The following is a 23,181-nucleotide window of genomic DNA, read 5'->3' as shown; positions in this document are numbered from 1 at the left end:
GTCATCTCTGCTAAGATGAACCTCCTCCCTAAGCTCCTCTATTATTTCCAAACCCTTCCTGTTTGAGTCTCCCTTTCGGATCTGACATCTATCCAAAAATGTTTCTCTAGATTTATCTGGAACGGCCAGTCTCCCAGAATTAAGCTGGCTCTCTTAAAGAGACCCACCAGCGGTGGAGGTAAGGGTTTCCCGGATTTGAAAATTTATTATTGGGCGGCTCATCTGAGCCAGATTGTAGCCTCCTTTCTTCCCCCCACGGCACTGTCGTGTGTTGACATCGAATCCACTTATCTTAATTTTCCAATTTTGTCCTGTATATGGGGTCTCTCTAAACTAATTAGATCTCCCCTCACCTTCCAATGTCCTAATTTAATATTCTCAGCTGCAGTATGGGAGACCTGCCGACCCCATCTCAGAATACCGGTGTCCTCTCTTACTGTCTTACCTCTTTGGGGTAACCCTGTCTTTCCTCCTGGGCTTTCCTCTGCCTTCTATAGCCCCTGGGTCACCGCGGGAGTTTGATTTGTCAGAGACCTACTAGTTCAGGGGGCCTTCATCTCCTGGGATGTTCTACGCTCTAAATATCCAAGTCTTCATCCTAAATTCTACGAATATTTCCAGCTACGACACTTTGTGGGCTCTCTCCTCGGGGGAGCTCCTCTCCTCCCTCTTAGGTCTCCCTTTGAATCCCTATGTCTCTCCTCACCTTTAGGTAAGGGCACGATCTCCTATGTCTACAGCTTAATTCTTAATGTATTTTTTCCTCCGGGCGGTAGGCATGAGAGGGAGTGGGAGAGGGATCTGGCCCCTCCCCCCCAGAGGAGGATTATTGGGAACTCATAAGGGACCAAGTCGCCATTAGCTCTATTTCCACTTCGGTAAAGGAAAACGCATATAAAGTATACTATAGGTGGTACTACACACCTGACAAACTCACTAAAATGTTCCCCTCTAGTTCTCCATTATGTGGCGGGGTTGTGGTCAGATGGGCTCCATTTTTCATATTTGGTGGTCCTGCCCTAAAATATCCTCCTTTTGGAATCGAGTTAGGGCCCTCCTCTCCTATCACCTTCCATGCCCTGTCCTGAAAGACCCATGGTCTTTTCTTCTCTGCTACCCTCTGATTGATGATGATAGACAGTCTGCGAAATTGGCTTCCCATGTCCTTGCAGCTGCGCGATGCCTAGTAGCTAAGTCCTGGAAACAAGTTGAGCCTCCCACTATGGCGCCCCTGGGATCCTACGTCTGGTTTATTGCCCGGATGGAACAGATTACATACCATCTGCATGATAAGGATGATAAATTTCACCAGATATGGGCTCCTTGGCTTTACTTATAACCCCATACCTCTTGTACCATCTCCTTCCTCCTGAAAAGAACTCCCTGTACTCATAGGTGGCCTGACTCTTGACGCGGTCTCCCTCCTCAGAGAATCTAAGTAATAATCTCCTTTGATATCTTTATGGCCCCTCTTTCATTTATCTATTTCTATTTTTGTCTTTAATTATTTGTTTCTCTTCTTAAGAAGGACAAGATGAGGATAAGGAATTGTGTGGATAAAGGGAAGTGTGTTTTCTTTTTCCTTCATTCTCAGTGGCGACCAGTACCCCCCCCCCCCCCCTTCCCTCTTACCCCCTTCACCCTCCCACATTATATTGCTATAAAATGTTATAGTTTCTTGTGTATTCTGGATAACAATTATATATTTGCCTGTCTGTTTATTGACATCCTCTGGCTGTCTCGGATATTTGCTATTCAAATATTTTCAGCTTTATTGACAGTTACCCATGATATGTGTACTGTTCTATGTTTTTGTTTCTTTTCCTGCAAATGTATTATTTGTTGAATCTTATCTGTACATGATTGCTATTTCATAAAATAAATAGTTAAAAAAAAATAGCTGCACATCTTGTCTTCTGCCAGCTCCCAAACCCTTATGCGGTCTGTCTCTTGTGTAGACCTCTCTGTCTAGTCACCTTCTTCTCCGTGTCCCATTCCAGCTCTAAATTCTCTTTCCTTATAACAAAGGAAGCAGCAGAATACCCTACTCATAAGATATAGGCAGCCTTCTAATTCTCTTTTTCCCCCACAGAGAGCCTCTGATTTACAAACCCTTCCAAACATGGCATCTGTGGTTGGAAAGAGAAAAAATACGTAACCCTGAGCCAGCGTGGCATACATGGATTGAGGCTGGGCCTGGTTTAGCATAGTTACCCCATTTCTATGCCACTATGTAAATCTTTGTCTAAACACAAACTATTCTTTAAACATACTGGTAGGTTAATTGGCTGCTATCAAAATTGACCCTAGTCTCTCTCTCTCTAGCTCTGTCTGTGTGTATATGTTAGGGAATTTAGACTATAAGCTCCTATGGGGCATGGACTGATGTGAGTGAGTCTCTGTACTGCGCTGCGGAATCAGTGGCGCTATATAAATAAATGGTGATGATGATATTACTCTAACGTATTGTGTACAACCAGAGAAACAATTTACACATTCAATAAACAATACAGTAACAAATTATACTGGTTTTGATTATAGTAACATTTAAAATGAGATGTAGTTCGTCCTACTTCACATGCTCTTACAACTTTTGCTATTTTTTAGAACTAAAGTGATTCAAGGTGTTCCAGTTATCAGAAGCAGATGGAGGAAAAGGTCCCTGATCATGCCTCTGAAACAGTTCAGAAATTAGTACATACAGGTCTACACAGTTCAGAAGGTCCCCAGAAGTTGGGGTAATGGAGAATGGTTTGGGAAAAAATAATTAATTTTATTTTTGATAAATGGAATCCATTTAACGGTTATATATATACAATTCCAGATATACATAATCAATAGGATGTGTTTGATGTTTAATTTTTTTTTCCTGATTTCAATTCTGAAAGCAAACGTGATCACAAATATTTTAAGCAAAGTAGAAAAACAGGGGTGACAATAGTGGACAAACCACAGGTTCCTGAATATCTGTTATTCTTTGAATGCCAACAAATCACTTTATAGAGTCACTTAAAGGGCCACTAGAGCACAAAATTGTAACATTAAGATATAAATTATGAAGGTAAAAAACACTGTTCAATGTTAAGACATTCCCGGAGCTCTAAAGAAAAGTACAGATAAAAGCATTGATAACGGAGACGTAATAGGATCTCATATAGGTGAAAGAGCTGAGACTGCAAGAGTTTGAGTTACTGCAATATCACTGGTTCCGTCCTTGTGTACAAATTTACGACTCCACAATGTGCACTTTGGCACAGCAAGTGTGCCTAGCTGTCAGTCACTGTTTGCCTGTTTAGTAAGAGAAGCACTTCCCATGATAACCGGCTGCAAAGGAGTGAGAGAGCACATAGTGGACATATTTAGTATAAATACAGTTATTGCATATGTGTATTATTCACATCAGTAAACAAAAACCTTTTATTTATTTATATTAATGCAATACTGGCTTCACATTCATAATGTATTAAACAAAAATGTAATCAAGATATTTCAGTTGTCCACGTTCAATATATCCTATTGAAAAGTCTAATGTTGAATCTGTTAAACCTCTCTTTATAAGTGAATTCCTTATGCTCAACCTAACTTTAAAGTATAGTGGAGCAGCTCTATTATCTTAACCAAAGAAATATGAATAACCAAACCATGCAAAAGTAGGATATTCGAAATCACTTAGGGAAACGGAAAGCAAAGTCACTTCTCCTATAAAGTAGGAAATCCCAAGTTGATGATTTTAAGAACTTATATTCATATGCTCATGCCATATTTTTTCCATTTTCTAACCAACAATTCAGCAAGTCAGTTAGAGTGAATTTGTGCAATTACAGCTAATTTTCATTGACATTTACCTCTTCAGTGGTCATGCCCATACATTCATTGTGAGCCATAATTTCTGTTTACATAAAGGCAATCTGTCTGAATGCCTGTAAACGGATCACATACAATCCTAACACTGTGATTGCAAAAGAGGAAGTTATCCCATACTTGAGAGGCTTTCAATTAAAACGAGTCACTCCCTGAGGAATTGTTTTGTCAAATGAATTATATTCCAACATCAAGGAAATTGGTTCCTTTTTCCAAGCGGAATATTGACTAATTGCTAAAGAATTTAAATGGATACATGTAGCATTTTATATATGGTCTAAGAAAACCAGCATATTAATTGAATTGTCTCTCACATACGAACCACATTAAATTAAGCATAAAAGTCTACAAATACATATATTTATTTTTATTAATTCCCTTAATGTTTTTTGAATGTAGTGAAATCATACAGCAGACGCATTAGGAAAAGTTAGTGAAAAGTCATGTCCATGCAGATATTTCTTGACATATATTTTACAACTGTAACATTATGTTTGTCCATTCATTTTACTGCATAGTATGTGTTGCCATATATTTCTGCAAAAAGTGCTTGTTTTAGTGTGACAATAATGAAACTAATGCAACCGATATGAAATTAAGACATGACTCGTAAATACACATATACATATATATACACACACACACACACACACATATATATATATATATATATATATATATATATATATATATATATATATATATATATATATATATATATATATATACTCATATACACATACATACATATATAATGACTGAAGATGATAATCATTTCCACAGTGGCTCCAAGATAACTATACATGCATCTATGAGGGGCACTGAATTATACTTGCCAACTCTCCCAGAATGTCCGGAATCCGGGTTTGTCTCACAGACTCACAAGAGAGCAGGCAAGTCTCCCAAATCCGGCAAATACCTGGCCAAAATTATGCGATTTGCGGTGACTCACGTCATTTTGGCTCCGACCCCGCATCAAAACGCCCGACGCCCTCTAGTAACGCCCCCTGTACGGGATCTCCCGGACTTCAGTGCCTAAAAGTAGGCAAGTATGCACTAAATAACTAATCTATAAAGCTATAAATAGAAAGATCATTTGCTCACTTCATCTTGATTTTGTCTCCCTTGAGTTCCACGCACTTTATCTTGCAGGAAAATTAATTCCACGGTCCTTCCAGGACAATGACCATCTTTGATTGATTTTCTACTTCACCTAAACGGTTCAGAACACGACTGCATTGGAATTGTGAAGGTGCAGTACCGCCATACACAACCAACATTCAGTTATGAATGGCCTATCTTTCTTCTGTAACCAACCTGATGACCGTTCAATGCTCAAACCTTGATATTATTTGATGATTATCTGTGAGTGTAAGTTGTTTCACACCATTACTGCCTCACAATCTGTGAATGGACTGAAAATCAGTTAACACACACAGGCAATAAGAAATGACTAACACCCTTTGTAATTAGTTACAAAACCAGTACTTACCACCACTTAATAAAAAAGCAAAAAAGTTCATTTCATAGGAGGTCTTTTACAAAGTGCAAGATGGCCAGTCCCCAGCTCAAAAATAACTATGGAACCTCTGCGTGCCTCGATTTGTGCAAGTGCGTCTACTGGCGAGCATAGGGGAAAATAAATGCCCCAACAATTCAAATTTGTAACGAGTCACTTACAAAAATAATAATAAGTAGTCAACGGGAAAAACAAGGAAAATGGGTACATGAGTTTTATAGCAAACAATTGTAGTTACATACTTAGATTGTCACAAAAGACACAGTTTTTATAAAATTTCCAATTTTCTATCTGTATTATCACTGTTTATAGCAACAGCCATACATCAATATGAACTATGAATTGCTTACTATACTTTACAATTGATCAACAAATTAAACTAAAAATGTCTATGTTCATTGACTAAATCATGAAAATAATGTATAATAAATAAACAATAAAGTGTTCAGGAACTGCAAACAAATTGCAGCTTCATCTTAAAATTGAAGTATAACCGCAGATTACATTAATCCCCCTATCTATTCTCACCAATGCCACAGTAATTATCACCAGATCCAGATGATAATCAGTAAATACAGTTTAAAGTGCTTATTTCATGCTGTAAATGTGTTAAATGGTATGAAACCTCATAATTATCACATAAGAATGTGCTAACCCTCTCCTAATTTAAATGGCCTTGCAAAGTAGATAGGGGTGTCTGATCTGCTATACAACAAGTAACCACTTAAAAAGTAATCTAGCAGTTGTTTCCCACAGGCCATTAACACACATTACACAATTATTTATACTTCTGTGTGAACTGCAGTTTGTCTATAGTTTTATATTTAAGTGCATAGGATTTTATTTCTTCTACTACTAACCACAAACACGAATGGACGTTTGCTGTTATGAAGGTAGATTAAAGTTGTACCGAATTAATCATTGTCAACGTTGAACATGGCTAATGAAGGGTTAATTCACACAGGAGAACCATACTATGTAATACATTACATAATTTCCTAAGAAATCACTAAGCCCATACAAAACAATTAACCCATATATAGCTATAGAGAAAACTGCATTCTGTGGCACAATGACATTTTTGTTCCCAGCACTGAAGCTCATGTGATGAACTATTCTCACCAGGCTAATGCAGAACAATTTTACAAACCAAACTGCAGTGTGTGACCCTAAAGGAACACAGACAAAGGTGAGTATGGCCAGATGACGCAGATACAGAGACATTTCCATTGCAGTAGTAATCTCAGGCCACACACTTTTGGCTATGTGGGCAATACAGGTCTGTACAACATACAAAATGTGTTTAATTGAATTAAAAAGTTATCCATCATCATCATCATCACCATTTATTTATATAGCGCCACTAATTCCGCAGCGCTGTACAGAGAACTCACTCACATCAGTCCCTGCCCCATTGGGGCGTACAGTCTATATTCCTTAACACCCCCACACAAACAGAGACAGACAGACACAGGAAGGCAGACAGACAGACAGACTAGGGTCAATTTGTTAGCAGTCAATTAATGTTCCAGTATGTTTTAGGGGTGTTTTAGGGGTGTGGGAGAAAACCGGAGCACCCGGAGGAAACCCACGCAAACACGGGGAGAACATACAAACTCCTCACAGATAAGGCCATGGTCGGGAATTGAACTCATTACCCCAGTGCTGTAAGGCAGAAGTGCTAACCACTAGGCCACTGTGCTGCCCATTTATAGACAAACTATTTATTGCACTGCTTTTTAGGGCACGTAGAATGAGTATCATTAGACAAACTATAATCTCCCCAATCACCAACAGAATTGTCTGGTTGAGGTGTTCATATAACCATATATATTTCACAGGTTACTGCTCTGCTAGACCTCAACTGAGAACAGAAAACAAATGTAGAAGCAGAGAGTTAATTTATTATTGCCCAACAGTATTTTTTCTGTTTTTGAAGAGTAACCTAATTCTCCAAGTGACACAATAAAGTACCCTTTTTATGCCTGTGCCACATTTATTATTTCTTCTGTCCTATATTTTGGGGGGGAGGGGGGGGGGATTGAAATAGCCGTGGAGTGTCTCTGGTGCGGTTGTGAAGGAACTCTGTGGCGGTGTCACATGACAGATATCACGGGGTGCTGGGTGAGATCCGCAATGCTTAGGTACCGAAGTGCCTACAAATGTGTGCAGCTGGGATGTTCGGCGGATCATAGTTGCTAATTCAATTCCCCCCTTAATGGAAGCTTTGCTTTTATTTTGTAACTATTTTTCTGCTATTATGCTCAAATAAGGGCTCAAAGAATTGATAGAGGTGTATTTTGCTGTTAGTTTTTTTCGCCTGCTGTTAAACATATGTAACAAACATCTAACATTACATAATGGAAATTACTCTGTGATGTTGATAAGTATCATACACTGCAGAATGTAAGCAGTGCAAAGACTAGGTCAAGCTGGCCTTGCAGGTAGCAGCATTTATTTAAGATACACACACACACAAGTGCCAACTAGCTCAAGATGGTGGCTCGGGCTTTGTGGATTTTGCGAGTTTTCCTTTAATACGCTTGAGGCAAGACTTCAAAGCATCTTCTTATTGTGACTTCATAGCCAGATGTGAAAGATACTTAAAAGTGATTTCAGTCAAAGATTATCCATTCACAGTCTCCATCAGGAGCTAGAGGCATATGTCACACCTCAAACTAAATTAGAATATTATAAAAGATGAACAGATGGTGGAGCAATAATTGAAAATTCACAAATACTTAAAGCATCATTTCACTGTAAGAAAATAGACTTGTTTGCTGCACGTTTCCATATAACATGATTGTAAAAATGAAAACTAACTGTCCAGTTGTGACAAATTCTTACAATTAATTAATATGCAAGCTTAACCTCCGAACACCTTACACATTTGGATTTAAAACCCATCAGTTTCATAAGGTAGCAATAAAATACATCCATGAAAATCACACAAAAAACAAAGAGTGTTACTGTAGCCCCATAAGATGTGACACAATACATCTTCATAATCACCTCCATTGCTAAAGTAGCCTGCAGTGGATAACTATGATATGGCTGTCAGGCTCCCAAGTGCCAAGTTGCTCAATTGTGTTAAATAAATTATCCCTGCAAAATGCTGCTATCCACAGATTCAGAGACACTTTCCTGCAGAGGTCATCAGGAGTGTCCTTCAGGAGTATTAAATATAGTCCAGTGTATACAAAGCAACAGATAAAAGCTCCATGGGGAATGCAGAACAGCTCATTTCATCCATAATCGTATTCCAACAAATGCTGAAAAATATCTGGTAAAATAGTTGAATCTGCCATTTGTGAACCTAATGTTACAAATGATTTGTTATATTAAAAGGAAAATATTCTAAGGATAATTTGTATTCCATACTGCTTCTACAAAAAAAAAAAACCCAACAGATCTAATAAGAAAAACCCTTGGTATTTAGGTAAATTCAGATTGCAGACAGAAAACTAAACACACGTCTATCTGTGTTGTAAACATATATACAAAGGTGAACTAAACTACAGGTCAATACCTTCTCATTAGCCAGAGCAGAAAGGACAAAATCTATCAATGTATGTTCCTAAACTACCTTCATAAAAAGGTGGCTTCTTAACGTTATTTTTTCATTATCTAGTTTAACTGGTTGAATTAAAGAAAACACAGGGTGCAATTATGGCTAGTCCTTGGCTTTTATTTCAAGCACTAGAGATTCCAAACATGTAATTCAAAATAAATATGGTTAGGAATAGTGGTCGAAGTGGGCTGGTATATGGTGGCATGTCATACCACCACTTCTCCTACTGCTTTGAAGGTACTATCAAATTCCATTTACTTACATTTTCCATACAGTCACTTCGACATTTCCATAGCGTCATTTCTAAACTTAAACCACTGGTTACAAAGGCATTTTATGTGTGTTAACATTATATTTATATTATCTTTAATGTATCCCTTAAACCCTCTTCCTTTGAAATCGAAGGAATCTGAGCAATTATGTATATATCAAACAAGCAACCGTAGAGCAGCACACAGAAAATATATGTAGTATGTTTTGGAAGCTAATGATGTAAGCAACACAGGAAATTACAGTCAGCGTAATTATCTTGTGTCAGAAAAACTGTATCAATTTTATAGTGGTGACTGCTCACCTTTAACCAATGGTGAGAAGTTGAAGCTACAGTTTAAGGCCGATGCAGTATGAGCTATAAAACTTTTCTCGCTAAAGGAAAGGCAGTTTTTAAACAATGCATGGTCCTGCTCATTATAATTTATGCCATTTCCTGGTCCAAAGCTTTGGCATTTTACTGCTTGGGTGACAATAGCCAAATGCTGATTCCTGGTTCCAGGCTTTGGCATATTACATCTGGTGTGATAATAGCCTAATGTGTGTTAGTGTTGCCATTGGTGGAGCCTGGAGCCAGTTGTAACACGAGATGGACAGCATGTTTCTCCATTTGTGTTTTGTGTGGTTCATCAGGGAAAAAAAGAAGTTTTGCCCTTTCCTATCATTATCTGCCTGTAACAGAAAAACAATCTCCTGATTGTATGCAACATTGGTCAGTCATGCCATAAACAATCCCAAAATATTAATGACAAGTCATTACTTAATAAAACTGTGCAAATAAAATAATTTCAGATAACTACTTTATTCATTGCATAGTTCTTAAATTCCTCAAAGTCAAACCTATCATAGGGAAGGCACATTCTTTTAAATGATGAAACACTGCCCACTACTATTCCCAATGACAGGAAAGTCAAGAACAGAAAAGCATCAAAGAATTTAGTGAGCAGCAGCTTCCTTCCTTTCGTCTCCATTGCAACCACAAACTGTTTATCAACAGAGAACACTGGTTTGTACCACTGTAAACACTACAGCACAATCACAGACAAATCCACTAATCCTGTCCAGCAATTAAGATCCAATTCAACCAATGAACTATATGACGTAGGTATTCAGATTTTCAAGAACTGGAAGGGGGCGACAACATGTCCACCACTAACCAGTCTGTGTTTAAGCCTGTGTCAATTTGTATCCCTTTAGTCTCAGACACATAGCTAAATTTATTTCTAGGCTATTAGCTTTTACATCATCCTTTCAACATTACAATTACAAGTATCAGATACCCTACTATATATGTGCATATTAATTTTAATAACATCATGACTTTTGTTATTTTTTTACATTGGTATTTATTGCATTATTATGGGATTATTAATTGACTGATACAATTCAATTTGTTGGAATATTTTATTAACATGATATACTGTGTTTCGAGCCACTTTTTTTTACATTTATATTATGCTGTTTGTAGATGATTTTCACATACATTCCTATTGCATGGGATTTTATTTACATGGCTTTATTAGTCTTACCTGCAGACAGACATGTAGCATGCACCAATGTGCATAAATCGACAGCCCCAATCATTCACACATATCTTCATTCACCTTTCATGTCATCTGAGTTTACATGTACATTACGCTGTTTGCACATGGTTTTATTTGTATTCCCAATACATGTGATTTTAGCTAAATGTCTTTTATAAAACCTGCCTGCTGCAGACAGGTACACTGCATGCACCTGTGTGCACAATTGATTGCCCTAATTACTCACACATACCTTCATATATCCACCCTGCACCATTCATCAGAATGTAATTCTCCAGAGAAGACCTCAATTGACTTGCTGGGAGCCATTTATTTCTGTAGTCCAACCACAGGCTGTTTATAACAGCACCAAGCAGGGATTACTGAGAGTACAGGGGAGCAGACTCATTGTCTCTCTCCTACACATACCCAAACTCTGTCTGAAGCCCAGAATTGAGTGTCTTCATCTTATATAGCACACCTGTCTCCTGAAGCTTTATTGTAAGTTTGGAATTGTTATATTATTGTGAAAAAAAATGCCTAATTTTTATGTACAAAGTGTCCACCACAAGTTACTACAGCTGGAGAACAGTACACAAAGGCCATACTCCTCCCCCGGACAGTTGGTACGACTAGCGTGTACATCCTACTTGCACAGAAGACTATTTAGTAGCAGTTTATTTGTCTTATTTTATTATCTAATTTTTATCCCAATACCTACTGCTCCACTTCTACTTTACAAAAACTATATTTTTCCTTCCTCTAGGTGGTTACATTTAAACATTTTTCCTGGCTGGTAATCTTTATACATTTATTGCCATTTTTCACTACACTAATTGTACATTTTTACCCACTGTGCCTAATACATTCCATTTTACCATCAACCTGTTGGGACTCTGTGTTGGTCTCTGCCTTTGTCCTGTTCATGGCTGCAGTACCTCCATGCGGCCAGAGGTGCTACTCTTTTCCTATGGACATTTTCTACTCACTGGTAGGAGTTAATCTCTGTTCCTCATTATTGCACACTTGTGTCCCTCATTTCTTATACCAGCTTCATGTGCTGGTCATTGATGTTCCTGAGCCTGCTAATGTTTGCTTGTCCCTGGATTACCTGCTTTGATATCCTTATTTTAGCCAGCTACTGCTACTCACCTGTACCTTATCTCCTGGAAACCTACCTGATGTCTGTCTCATGCCTGGACACACTACTAACTTATAGTTCCCGAGAACTCCTGGCTATTGCTGTCATCTGGCTTCAGCTAAGTTACCTGCTGTATTTTCATTATAATTTACCTGCTGTTTTGCTCTACCTGGAAGTCCATTGATTTATGAAGCCTGAACTGGTTTATCTTTATTTTGCTTCACCTAGACTATGTTTTCGCTGTAATAAACAGTTTAATGTTTGTATCTCATTTCTGGTTCCATGGCTATAATTATAAGGAATTAGTTTTTGAACAGAATCATAACACAACCTTGTGAAGATGCACATTTGCTGAATGACCAGCTCTGTGGCCAATAAGCCACACACAGAAAACCAACATTATAGATGTCAGTGGTTGTGGTGAATGATTAAAAATGATAAAGGCTTAATTGGCCAAATCAGACATCTGAAGCCCACTCACATGGCAATGTTAAATCACTCAAAAATGTGGACATGAGTAACAGCATAACTGTCATTTAGGTTTTAGAACTGCTTTAAAATAAAGATGTGATTTTATTAATTAATAAACATATGCTTATTATATAATGTATTTCTACAATTTAGGTAAATATATATAAAATAATATTAGCCTTAAGTTGAAGTAACCATGACAAAAACTACTTCTCATACTTCATTTCTAAGTAATTTGCCAGCTAGAATAGTTTTCATTGCATTATACTGGTAACCAGTGGTTGAAGTGGAAATTTAGAAGTGGTGGTATGAAAAATGTAATGGGAATGTAAGTGAATGGAATGTGATCATTTTACAATTAAGACAGCAGGAGAAGTATGGCATACCACCGGATACACTCCCACCTTCACCACTGCTGGTAACCTTATGAATTTAGAAAATTGAGCATATTCTGCACAGTTTTTGTTGCTGAAAAAATGTAGACACGTCTGTGAGATGCTTGGTAAAGTTAAAGGCACATTTCAAATCACGTAATAGATTATTTCACCACTAGACGCTGTTCCTCCTACAATCTATACCTGATATTTCATTGCTCATTAAGCAGTGTAGCTGCCCTTCATGTTCAAACATACAAATATGAAGAGAAATAAGGTTTACTCAGTAATATGACCTATGTCCATATGCCTGTCAACATATTTATATACTTTGTGTATATTTTCTTAACACCACTTAAGATTTAAAATATAGTATATGGTTATTTATCATATGATATATGCATTCATTGGCAATATTTTTGGCAGAATTCAACTTTGAATAAAGAAAATTATGTAAAAACAAACCTAAAAAAACATTTAATGACCTTTAGCACCTCTATTTTTTTTTGAAAGGATGAGTCTAATTATTAAATGTAGAATATTGGTACAATATCTATGTACTAATGAAGCACCTACTTAATATTCACAATGATTACAAAAGAATTTGATATAAATAAAATGTAAAGCAATAAAATAGTTAAGACCTTGTTCTTACTTATAGATCATGGGAATGGATGAAGCACAAACTGGCCTAAATACAAAAAGAGCTTGGCTTTACCTAAAATGGGTGCATTACGGCCAAAAATGGTTTGTGCAGATATATGGTGTGGCCTAATTAAAAATAAATACTGGCAGATATACTCAACACACTGTTGTAATTATATCCTGCATATTTTTGCAATATAGAAAGGCTTGCTACACAATGCTAAGAGTATAGAAAAAAATAATCAAAATATTATCTGGTTGTAACCTCCAAAAGTACCTGGAAACTACATGCATCAAGGCTAGGTACACACTACAAGTTTTTTAGCCAATTGTCGGGCCAAGCACCCGATAAAAGACTGTTTAGCTTGATATTGCATTAGTGTTTGTTGATCATAGTTTAATTTGGTTGGCCGTACGGTTTAAAAAATCTTGTTCCAACCGCCTTCTGATCCTGCAGTATGTACGCACTCATGATCAGGATCACCATAGAGTTTTCAGAGTCATGATCTTTTCAGCTGACGGCTATAACAGTTGAAGAGCACAGATCTGAAGGTAAATCTTATAATACATCTATAGTGTGTACGCAGAAATCAGCATGCTGATCAGGACTTTTTTACTCCAGTCGTTAGTAAAATCGTTGTAGATAACACATTGGTCGAAAAATTCTGTAGTGTGTACCCAGCCGAAGTCTCTGAAGGTAAAGTGTCTGCACTTACATTGGGCCGCAGTCCTGCTGCTATTTTGTAGTATGTTTCTGCTGCTTCATTCAGACTGGCTTGCCTAAAGAGAAAAGACCGAAAACATTACATTAATTAACAATACATGATTAGATCTATCTGTACAGTACTTTTCTGTGTTTCATGACGTAAAACGTTAATTTAAACTATAAAACAAGTATAAGGCACATTTTGATAACGCTGCAGTCACCAGTGAAAGAAGGTGCATTTGTTTCATAAACATTTTATCATTCCACTTGAAACTTACAATAGCCACAATTTTAAATGGCAGCTCACTGTTCGTCTCCTGAAAATCACTTTCAACAACATAGATAGCTACTTCAAACAGAGTGTAAGTTATTTTGTGTGGAGTTAGATGAGCAGAACTAAAAGTAGCATGTAGATAGTGAAAGGGGTGCATTGGCAGACACCAATACCTATTTGGCATTTCCAGAAAGGATAGTGTAAAAGACATGCAACAAAGATTGGCCACAATGCCTTTCTTGCAGATATAATTAAAACTTGGATAATGCTACATTCGCATACTTTAACCAGCACCACAATGCATCTACAATGCTACATAGATTATAAACTCACCAGGCAAGAGGAAACTTTAGTTTTGTGTTCATAATCTACCAGCATTATTATTCCAATGATTCTTTATTCTGTTGCCCTCTTACTTTTTCTGTATGGCTCACAGTTTCACTACCTAAATCAATTTACACATAAATACAAAAAGCTAAAGATAGGGGTTCATGTGCTTCAGGGCTAAAACAATTATTATGTCGATTAAACAACACCATATCGCCATATAAATGATCAGAATCTCTGACAAAATGAAAGTGTCAATTTACTAAAAAAAACAAACAATAAAAAACATCAAAATAGTCCAAAGAAAATATTCTCTGAATTTCTGGAATTAGGTGGAATGGGTGTAATTAAACAGGTAAAGCAAAATATTTCTGCTAATCTAAGTATACCACAGGTCTGGATTCTAGACAAATAGGAATTTGGGGAACCAGATTTTCACTGACAAAGGGACAGTCCTGGCATATGGAGACCTATTTACCAAGCATCATGTACATATGATTTTACTTAATTAATAAAAATTTCCATCCATATTTTGTATGTCAAAATACATATTGCCCAAATTGCTTATATCATTTACAAATGCTTGTTATTAATATCCTGCTGTTTTATGGTTGGAAAAGAAAACTTTAAATGACAAGTCTTTTGTGTAGTATCGGGGTTAACCGTTACTAAAAAGGCTGCAGAAATGTTGCTTGATTGCTAAATGTTGTTGTGTGAACAGGAGATGTTGGGAAGACAGAAGGTGTGAAAGTCAGGACTCACCTGATACAGGTTGGCTGGCAAGATTTACAGTAACTTAAACCTTTAATATGTGCTTTATTTCCACCAGAAGGACAAACAATTTAACAATAATTTGCAAATAATCCTATTATTTTTGAGGGATTTGAATTAAAAATCAAAAATGTGTGGAGTTGTCTTGTAACGCAAAGAGTATGGTCTGTACAAGATAAACTTGCACAAAATATTGTAAATTTTTTCTATATTTTATTAACACCATTACTTCTTCGAGTTCAGAGACACACATTGCATCCCAGATCAATTTATTTTAATCCAGTCATAAATAATAAAAATTCAAATCAAAATATATTTCCCTTGCCAGTGCCTTAATGCCTTTCAGTTTGGATCCTTTAACGGTTTTCTATTTAAAAGACTGATTGGTTTGTGAGCTGCTTTAGAAGCTATTGCTATTTACAGCGAACATTAAATAACTGGCCCACAATGACTTAAAAAACTATAAGAACGTAAAATATATTCCGGCCAAGGATATTATAATTTACTCAGAGATGGTTATTGCATTAATTTTACGTTGCCTAGATAATAAAACAGCAAGCTGAAAATATAAAGTCCACTTTTTTTTTTCTTTTTTAGGGAAAAAAATATTTTATTTTTATGCAACTGTTACATTAGATACTCACCCCAAGGGCAAACTTGTATGGAATTAATGTCAGTTTAAAAAAATGGTAATATTATTTCCATAGCTATAAGCGTTAGTTGTGTCTCGTTTGTAGTCTGCTTACAGAAATATGAGCTTCCATGCAATGCACAAAATGGATAATGTGTATTGCATATTTAGAATTTAAGAAGAAATGAGGAATGAAAAACATAGCCATAATATTTTTGACACAATCACATCCTTGGATCTTGTTTTTAAGTCTTCAGCCTGAAAAAGCAAAACTACTAAAACAAATACATAGTACAGTTATCCAGAAAGATTTGTGCTTTTTGTACTTTAAATTGAATAACGGATGAGTAATTCTTCCCACATTTGTTAAAAGAAAAAAGTTTACCTACTTCACAAATGTATTTAATGTTCAAAGGCAGATGCCAATTTTCATTCCGTTTAATGTGCATATTTCAAACCGTGCAATGTATCAAAAGTAAAACCGCAAACCTTAGACAAATACAAAAAGCACAATCTATCATGCCGCAGTTTGTGAAATCTCAAGACAAACCATATACAAAAAGTCAAATATTTTAGACCTGGTTGTGATCGGAAAGACTGTTCAAACAGCATAGTACCACTCATGCATTTGAGAATTAAACCCATAAGAAGAGATGCAAAATAAACATAAATCTATATACATATAGAAGTAAAAAACCGTGTTTAGTATAAATAATTCAGCTATTTAAGGTATAAATGTGTATTTTACTCCATAATATTGATAGTACATATGTTAAATACTTGGAGTGTTTAGATTTAACTAAATCTGACTGCTATACTCCTTGACCGTTTTAAAAAAAGGTGTTTAGTAAGGCAACTTCTCTATTTTCCATCTCTGTGGAGCCAATCAGCAGCCCGAGTCCCAGTTAAAGATTAGCAGGCTTCCAGTTTTTATCATGTCATATATGTCAGATATGGGGCTTATGGTAATTTCGGTGATATGTTACTCCTGGCATTGGGAATAATGTGAATCTCTTTAGCACAAATCTATTTTTTAATGTTGTGCATGGTTTGAGGCTTATTATTTATATTGCAAGAAATAACAAAATTACAGGTGGAAATCTATAGTATGGGAGAAAATAACAAGCTATGACTTAAAACAAATATTTAGTACATAGTACATGTATATATTTGGCTTGTATTCTAGGGTTAACTTGTAGTATTTGTAGTAAATGTATTTCTTCAGGTAAATGAAATATGAAAGACACTGCTAGAAAACGCAGTCATTCCATTCAAATGTTTTTATTCAAAGCTCCAAAAAGTAACCTTAGCATGGAGATAGGCTCTCCAGGAGTTGTAGAATTACAAGTTTCTTCATGCCCTTTCCGCCACTCGCTGGTGTGGTGTGCTGGGACTTGAAGCCCCACAGAATGGCTGAGCCAGACGTATCAAAATATTTACCAATAGGCCAACTAGGTTTCAAAGAACTGGCAATAAAATAATAAATTAATTGATATATACATAATTTCATGGATTTAAACATAAATATCCAGCCAATGTTAAAGCAACTCCATGCTAATGCTGAGATATTTACCTTTTTATGGAGGGATAAAGGAATACCACAAATATAATATGGAAGAACCAAAATGAATACCAATAGTAATAACATTTCCTGCCTAACCACAAAATGATCAGTCATCACTGGGAAAGAAAGAATTATGTCTCTTATTGACCACAGTTACTGATTCACACTTGAAACCTAAGCATTAATCACAACTAATTATCTATTACATGAAATAACGAAGGGCCAGCTATGCAACACACTTATGTGTAACACATGAAATCTTTATATGTTGTAAGGATATATTTAATAACTTTGAAGAGACACAAACAAAAACATGAACAAACAAAAAAAATGTTTTGTAAAATTAAGGGGTGAATTTATTAAGCAGTCAAAATCCTGAACTCTGGTCAATACTTGTTTTCTCCAGAGAACGGCTATTTTACTGCTACATTCAATTTATCAAAGAGTTAACACTGGAGAAAACAGTGATTTCTCCAGTGTTAACTAATTTTTCGACAATTTTTGCATTCTCCATAGAGCTATATAGGGAGGATGAAAAATGTAAATTTATCAAGCAGCAAAAAGGTTAATGTGTTGTTGCTTTGATGTTTAAGGTCTTGAAAAGTGAACACTGTAGATGGCGTTAGCCCATAACTGCAATGCATTTTATTCATGTTAGAGTCTCAGACATGAGATCAGCGAAGAGGCCGCTCACCTTTTCCTGGTAGTAGGCTGAGCACCTCCCCTTTCCAGCCTTGTATTTAACCTGAAGCATGCCTGAAAGCTGTATGAAAATGAAGCTGCAAACAGAGAACTGCAGGATGTCTACTGTTAAATTACAGTAAGAGATGACAAGTTCTGATCTAAATCGTACTTGCCAACTCTCACTCAATGTCAGGGAGACTCCCTGAAATAGGGGTGATCTCCCTCACTCCCTATGAAGAGTCTGGCATTTTCCCTGATGCTGAGCCAGTACAAGACGTGGTTGGCTTCACCATCTGTGGCATGATGACACAGTTCAGAAATTGTGTCCTATGTCCATGTATTGATGCCTATGAAGGTGGCCATTTTCATGGAGACCAAGATTCAATCAAAGACTGACAGGTAAAACAACATGACTTCAGTAACAAAGACAGAAAGCTGCTTTTCTTTAACGCATAGTTGCCCACTGGGAGACTCCCGCATTTCTGGCAGACCTCCCGGGAGAGCAGGGCAACCTCCCGGTTCTCACCCCCACAATAGATAAGTGGCGCGGGGGGTCTTAATGATGCAAATATCAAGTCATCTTAGCACCGCCCCCTGTTGGCCAAAATTTAGACAATCGTTTAGGGGGCGGGGCCAAACTGATGCGATTTGTCAAGCCCCACCCCATATGCCCACCTCCCCCGAGATCTCCCTGAAGCAAACAAGAAAAACTTGGCAAGTATGATCTAAATGTACAACAGGTCAAACATTTCTGCAGAGCTGAGAGCCAGATAATTTGTATTGTACGTGGGGGGAAATGGTTAACATGATGTGGCCTTTAGATGCTGGGGTCCAGATCAGCGAGCATTACAACTAATCTTGTTTCACTCATGCAATGAAGAGCACCAGCTACTGGCAGCCCCACCCACCCACCCAGGTTGCAACTGATAAGTGTCAGTGTGCCGTCCTTATTAGCAGCTGTGAGGAGACTAACCACAAAGCGTCGTTTCCACTGAAACAGGAAGAAATTAGGAGATTTACAGTCTGCTTTCTTTTGCTGAAGTTACCTCAGGGGCTGGCCGGGCTGGGGGGTAGGGGGGCATCTGCATCTCAGGCTTGTTCCATGGTGGCCTACTTTGGACAGGGTCACTGAGCTCCCTACATTTTATTTCCATTTTATTAAAGTGTTACTATTAGGCTGCTCAGCTCAGTCTCGGCCCGTGCTAAAATTTGGCAGCCAGCCGCTGCATCTGCTGAAGAAAGACTTCGTAAGGACAGGCAGTTTTTGCATCTGTCCTGGCAAGAAAACTTTAATACACTGCGGTGAAACTACAATTTTTATCACTGCGATAAGCAGCGATCTAAAATTAGCTTTCACCAGAAGCAAACCCTACTTAAAAAATAGATCCCTAAACCATGGATGTCGTTTCATCAGAGCTGAAGCACTCTTGTGTGTCTAGGGAAAAGTGTATCCTGCTCTGACTATAATATATCATAATGGGAACAATTCACAGGTTCAGAACACTCCATTTTTCTGGCTGGAAAACTACAGTGTTCAATTGCTCCCATGTGACACCAACCAACTAGCGTAACATTTCTGACAGTGAAAAACAAAAGAGAAACCATATACTTGTTTACTAATGAAATACTTAATTACACTTTTACTATAGCTCTTGCATTACTTCGATTAAATAATGTTATTTGAAATACAGAACTATTTTACAGGTTTGTGTAAATCACTGTAAGAACAATGATGGAATAACTAATATACATATATATAAGGTTAATAGCTTAGTAATTAGATTTCAATTAGGTGATCATGAAAAGCTGTTCTAAGAATATACAAGGAAACTTAAAACATAGTTCTATCCAAAACATTACCTTTCGGTAAATACCCCCATACCCACAACTAGCAAACCTAAAGGTCCTAGTCATACACACTGCAAGACCCACTTGGTTTATTCTTTGGGAAGCTCTTTTAGGAGAATTTTGAAAATCAGCAAAGCTCATATGTTCTTCCCAAAGGAAAAGATGGGCTTAAAGCACAAAATTTAATGTGACTACATAACAAATGTATCAAGGTAATGAGTGGTCAAAGTGGACTGGTATGTCATACCGCCATTTCTACAACTGTTTTCATTGTAAAAACATCAAATTCCATTCACTACATCATCAATACCTACCACTACAAGCTGTTATATGATTTGGAAAATAGTGAGGATAAAATAGCTGTAGATCAGTGGTCAAAATGGGGCTGTATACGGTGGTATGCCAATATTTTTTATACATGTCTTCATGGAAATACTATTGAATTTCGCTACTTCTAAATTCCCATACCACTACTTTTAAATTTCTACTGCTGTAGATAGAATTCAATTGACTAATGTGTCAGATTGCTACTAAGTCGATTAGTACTCCGCCTTATAACATACAGACTGGAGATGGAGCATACATTGTAGTGGCCATGACTTTATGAAGCTGCGTAGAGGGCCACTTTACAACTGCTAAGGCGCCCAGATTGATGATTTATTTTGAAAATGTTGGTAAGTATGCAAATATCAACATATTTATACATCTACAAAAATAGTTAATTTTCAGTTTTTTAACCGCTTTTAAACGGCATATTGACAATATACATTTATAATTATAGTTGACATTTAACACAAGGGTGGGCAGCATTCCATTATTCAAGGTCCTCAAACGTGGCTCTTGTCCTCGTAATAAGCCAGCCGCACATTGTCTCTGCAGCCAGTTTGCACCTTCCTCTTCCACATAAAAAAAAATTGCAGGAGCACCAGCACAATGAGGGATATTTATTAAAACCAGTGCATATGATAAAGATGGTGTTCCTTTTGGCAGCCATATAGAGATTTGTTTCATTTTCTAAATGTCACTATAAATTTGACAAAATTGGTTGCTAGGGGCTACACCACCATTTTATCCTTACACTGGTTGGTCAATTTATAGCGGTTATGAATGATAATTCATCCATGTGCAGTGCAAAGTTACTACTGGCCAAAGAATGGCCACGTATGATCTTCATGAGGGCTACATGATGCCTGCTGCCCCTAATGGCTTGTCATCTAAACTAAAACAAATGCCAGAAAAATTGTCAGGTATATGCAAAGATTTTACCCACCTGAGCATGTGAGCTGCATTAAAGACAACATCGAATTCAGAGCGGTCTAGTTCTGCAGCTTTCTTTGCCATTTCTGCCGCTTCCAGAACACGTCCCTCTTCCAGCAAGAACTGGCCTGCAATACCAATGCATATAATTGTATGTCAAACAATATTCATATTGAATTAAATGAGAGCGACAAAATAATGTTAACAAAACAGACTAATGACACATTAAAACATTGTTTTAGTAATGGATGTCATCTGGATATAGGGATAACTTAGACATATTCATATATATATAAATTCTGTACAGCACTGCAGAATTAGTGGCGCTATATAATTAGTTGTTGATGATGATACAGACATAAACAGCAGTGTACAAGCCTACCCTCACTTTCCACTGCAATTTTGTTGCAAATCAAGGTATAATAGGGCACTTAATTTACCTTATTCTGTGAACCAACCAATGGACACAATGCCAATTAATTGTAGCCACATCCTGTACGTGGTTGCGTGGGGTGTGTTACGAGTAATAGTTTTTAAGAAGGAAAACACATAGTGTAGCATTTTATTGAATTGTGTTTTTCATACATAAATGTTTTAACTCTGTTATATGTATTTTGTCAAACAAGAGAAAGGAAAGTTGTTATAGTGCTGGCAGTACTTGTGGTTTATGCTTCTCAATTACATTTATTGCTTGACACAAGGAGATAATGTTCATTAGGATCCACAACAAAAAAAAAAGTGTGGGGGGGGGGGGGGATTTAGGTCCACACTAGGTCAGGACTAACCCCGAACACTATGTACAGCAGTTTATTGGTATCTTATATTTAATTAGAGGGGGTGCTCTTCCAACCTGTTTAGTACATATTCTCATCAACACTGGAATTAATAAAGAAGGCACTTTTAAGTGTAATAAACTTAGACCCCAACTTCCCAGAAACTTTTTTGCCAGCCCCACTTAAGGGTCCGATTAACAATATTTTATTTGCACTAAATTTCTATTTATATCACTTTTCTATATTTTTTTATTTTAATATTTTTCTTATAGGCCTGGCGAACTTGGACATGTGAATATTTTATTTTAGTCATTAATAAAAGTGATTTTAAATATATGTACATTTATAGGATTTGAGTGCCTTCTTTATCAACTTTAGTCTTGATAAAAATATTTATTAGGATTTCCCTAGTTTCTTAGTGGGATATATATGCTATGAACAAACTATTCATATATATGCTGAACAAACTATTCAGAGAATGTATTTGGGTTATTACCAGTTTTACAAACATGTTTAATATTCATCTGTATTATTTTGTTTAATTTTTGAGGGTTAAAGGAATACATTAAAAAAGAAGACACCAAATTTTCATTAACACAGGTGCCAAGTAAAATCAGTTCGCCTCTTGGTGTGTCCCAACCCAATGTACAGGCCCCTCAACACCACTTTTCTTTGAGCATGTCCCTGGTATTGTCTTGTACGCTGGAGATAAGTATTTGTTCTGATTGTGCATGCTGAACAATTTTATTTAAATGGTTACGTGAATGATGATAACTAATGTAATTTTGAGGGTATCAGCCTAGTATGGTTTTTATTGATTTAGACCCTTAAGGAGAAGTGCGCAGTTGCTTTCTCTTTTGGAATGTCTGTCAGACTCCAAGATTATTGGAAGACTGCCCAAACTCCCAAGGAAACAGCCAATTCTCCTTAAAGGTTGCGCACTGGCAGTGCTATAGTGTTATAGTGATGCA

At 36.8% G+C, this 23,181-nt stretch overlaps 1 protein-coding gene across 2 annotated transcripts in view; it reads right to left on the bottom strand.

The window, feature by feature from the left end:
- The window catches only part of TMTC2 (transmembrane O-mannosyltransferase targeting cadherins 2), a 230,247-nt gene that overhangs the window by 18,989 nt on the left and 188,077 nt on the right, over window positions 1-23,181 (bottom strand). For both annotated transcript variants that reach the window (XM_075209365.1, XM_075209366.1), the window contains 2 exons: window positions 21,451-21,565; window positions 14,092-14,155 (listed from right to left, as the gene is read on the bottom strand). In XM_075209365.1, the coding sequence (XP_075065466.1) occupies window positions 14,092-14,155; window positions 21,451-21,565 (179 nt within the window). The remainder of the gene's footprint in view (window positions 1-14,091; window positions 14,156-21,450; window positions 21,566-23,181) is intronic.

This window comes from Mixophyes fleayi, chromosome 4, assembly GCF_038048845.1.
Source record: "Mixophyes fleayi isolate aMixFle1 chromosome 4, aMixFle1.hap1, whole genome shotgun sequence".
Taxonomy (NCBI): domain Eukaryota; kingdom Metazoa; phylum Chordata; class Amphibia; order Anura; family Limnodynastidae; genus Mixophyes; species Mixophyes fleayi.
This window is presented reverse-complemented; position numbering and strand designations above follow the sequence as displayed.